Here is a 3458-nt window from a genome sequence, read left to right as displayed (position 1 = left end):
TTTTGGTTTTTCTCCGGTACCGGGAACCGAACTCACGACCTTGCGCTTGCCAGGCAGGCGCTTTTGCCGCTGAGCTAAATCCCCAGCCCCTCCGGCTGACATTTTAATAAAAATCCCAGAAGGTTTTTTTTTTTCTTTTTGAGACTGGGTATCATTATGCAGTTCAGGCTGGTCTTGAACTCACCGTAGTACAGGCAGGTCTCGAACTCGCAAAGATCCTTTTGCCTCCCGAGTGCTGGGATTACAGGCGTGTGCCACCACGCCCGGCTTCAACAGAAGATTTTACAGTCAATAACGCTAAACTCGCTTTCAAAGTACTGTTCTACTTGCACGGGAAGTGAAGAGATTGAGTCTGGAGAGCAAGAACACCGGGAAACCAGAATTCAGGGTGAACCGCCTCACCCCTTTCTAAGGGAGCAATCGTAACTAGTTTCAGAGTGTAAGCTGCGTTCCGAGAAGCGCACATTCGGTAGTGTAGCAACGCAGTTTTTAATTTAGCATTTTTTGTTCTTCCTGTAAAATATTAGAAACAAGAGAAAGCTCATCTTCTTTGGGAAACACGTGGTGCTTGATGCATGTAACGGGACCGCTTCGAAGCAGAGAGCCCGTCGGCATCAGTGGCGAATCTGCCGCTCCCAATGTGCGGCCCCATCGAGGACGCACAGGGAAGCCGTCGTCGCTCGGAGCAGCGCTCCTGTCTCTGCGGGAAAGGGCGCTCGCGTGTGCTGCGGTGAGCAGGGGCGACTTGGAGGGAGCTGGGCCCACGCCCGGGAGGAGGCAGGAGGCCGGCACGACGCCGGGTCCGCGCCGCGGGCGCCGCCATGTTGAGACCTGGCAAAGGGAAGCCTGGGCTGGTGTTCGGGGAGCAAGACGAGAGCTAGTGGGAGGATGGCCCCTTCCTTCCTACGCCCAGCCAGAGGGCGAGGAGTCGGAAGAGTTGGCCATCCAGGCCGTACCCTGGCAGAGGCTGCATTTGGAGGCGGGGATGGGGACACACTGGTGCCGGCGCCCCAGCCAGGCTTCCGCCTTTGCGTCTGCGGCGCCACTGCGCATGCCCGGAGGGGTCCGGGTGCCGGGGCGGCCCTTGGGTGGGAACGCCAGGAGCCCTGCTCCCGAAAGACCTCATAAGGAGAGATTTAAACAACAGAAAACTTGTATTTGCAGTATAATGACTTATAAACTATTTGTGTTGGTACTATCAAATCTTCACAAAAACCCAGCGAAGTGGCATTTAGTTACATTTTAGTTAAGAATCCTGAAACTCGACCTGCTCGCCTCCCAGTACTGGGAATTGAACTCTCGGCCTTATCACTCAGCCTTATTCTCAGCCGTTTCGTATTTTTTATGTTATTTATTTACTTTCTGGTACCGGGAGTCGAACTCAGGATCTCGCGCTTGCCAGGCAGGCACTGTGCCGCTGACTTATATCCCCGGGCCTGTATTTTTTATTTTGAGGCAGGGTCTCTTTAAATCATTTTATGACTTGGGCTGAGCACAAATTTGCGATCTTCCTGCCTCAGCCTGTCAGAATGCTGGGATTTCAAATTTCGCCACCACGCCTGGCCTCAATCTCAAAATTCAAAATACTTAAAATTTTGCCCAAGATGGAAGGACTAGCTCTTAAACCTGGGTGGCTCTCAACCCCGCACCCCATATAACAATGACCAGATTGTAAAAACCCAGGGATGGGGGCTGGGGATCTAGCTCAGCGGCAAAGCGCCTGCCTGGTAAGCACAAGGTCGTGAGTTCGGTTCCCAGTACCGGAGAAAAACCAAAACCAAAAACAAAAACAAAAAACAAAAAACAAACCAGGGATGGTTACAGGAAACCACCATCGGTGCTGCAACAGTGGAGCTAGACCAAGCAAGATCAATATGCGGCAGTGGAGACTGCTGTGCTGTCACTGTTGATGGAAGCATGCAGAAGGCGAGCAAAGCCCATGGTGTGTCTTGGTGATTCTCTTAGATTTTTCTTTGAAAAGGTCTTTGTTTTTTGAGACAAAGTCTCACTATGTAGTGCAGGTTGGCCTTGAATTTACTGTGAGGCCCCTGCTGGCCTTGAACTCCAGGTGATTGTTCTGCCTCAGCCTCCCAAGTGCTGGGACTACAGGCGTGTGCTACCGAGCCTGGCTAATTTCTTTCTGTCTTTTTGGTGCTGAGGATTGAATCCTGGTGGGTTTTCTTTGTCTTTGTCTTCAAAGCCGTCTACTTTCTTAAGGCCATCTGAGGAGATGATTAGGCACTCAGGCATCCGAAGCCCACAAAGCTCCTGCTTCTAGGCTAGGGATGGTGGTGCATGCCTGTAATCCCAGCACCCAGGAGGCTGAGGCGGGAGGATTGTTGTGAGTTCGACATTAACCTGGGCTACAAAGTGAGCTCAAGGCCAGCCTAAACTGCATAGGAGACCTTGTCTCAAAAAGACAAAAAAAAAAAAAAAAAAGCTCCTGGTTCTTAGCTCTAAAAGGCAGGAGTTGTGCCCAAGCCTGGTATTGGCAGTGTGATGCCTGGCACCTGTTGCTCGGGAAAGCCAGCTGTTGTTATGGGAGTCTTTTGCATCCTGTGATGGGGTGGGGGCAAGGCAGACACCAGAGATTTTAGGCCTGGTAGGAAGGGATTTCTTTCTACTTTTTTTTTTTTTTGTGCCAGGAGTCGCACTTAGGACCTTGTGCTTGCCAGGCAGGCGCTGTGCCGCTGAGCTATATTCCCAGCCCTCTTTCTGCTTTCTACCCTTTTTTTCCCTTACTTTTTCTACTGCTGTTAGAGGATATCAGAATAGGTAGGGAGAAACGTAAATAAAAAGTGCCCCTCCCCACCGGCTCAGAAAAAAATTGGTGGTAGCCAGTGTGATGCTCAGCTTGTCAGATTCCTAATAAAATCCTCTTTTTCTGATTTGGACAAATGGTTCTGTGAATTTTGGTGGGAGCTGGCTGTGTTTCCCTTGTATTATCCGGAAGAGACCTAGGATCTGGAGACAACAAACTGCAGAGTTCGCCGTGCTTGGGTCAACAATCCCCCTGGCTCAGCGAGTTCCGGGGGAGGACTCCGAAGCTGGCCTTGCCAGGACCAGCAGCCTCCAAGAGTGGCGAGGTGGGAGGCAGAAAGGAAGAAAATATTCTCAGCAGGGAAATTTTATCAGGAACACTTGGAGCTGCGGCCTTAGGGCACATTCAAGGAATGAGGGACCATCCTGTGTAGTTTGAAAATAAATTTTGTAAGCCAGGTGAGGTGGCGAGCCCCTGTAATCCCAGCACTGGGGAAGCTGAGGCAGGAGGATTGCTATGAGTTTGCAACCAGTGTGGACTATGTAGCCAACCCCATCTCAAAAAAAAAAATCTTTGCCAGGCGTGGTGGTGCACGCCTGTAATCCCAGCAGTTGGGAGGCTGAGGCAGGAGGATTGTTGTGAGTTTGAGACCAGCCTGGGCTACAAAGTAAGCTCAAGCCCAGTCTGAACTCCATAG

At 51.1% G+C, this 3458-nt stretch overlaps 1 protein-coding gene across 1 annotated transcript in view; it reads left to right on the top strand.

Moving 5' to 3' along the window:
• Window positions 1–531: 531 nt before the first annotated feature.
• Snrnp35 (small nuclear ribonucleoprotein 35kDa (U11/U12)) overlaps window positions 532–3458 on the top strand; it is a gene marked incomplete at its 5' end in the record, with an annotated part of 4536 nt that continues 1609 nt past the window's right edge. The window contains 1 exon segment of the mRNA XM_005403037.2: window positions 532–730. Within this exon segment, the coding sequence (XP_005403094.1) occupies window positions 572–730 (159 nt within the window).

The sequence above is a fragment of the Chinchilla lanigera genome, unplaced genomic scaffold (genome assembly GCF_000276665.1).
Source record: "Chinchilla lanigera isolate Chin_1 unplaced genomic scaffold, ChiLan1.0 scaffold00081, whole genome shotgun sequence".
Classification (NCBI taxonomy): Eukaryota; Metazoa; Chordata; class Mammalia; order Rodentia; family Chinchillidae; genus Chinchilla; species Chinchilla lanigera.
The sequence above is the reverse complement of the archived record's forward strand: the minus strand, read 5'-3'. Positions and strand labels throughout refer to the sequence as shown.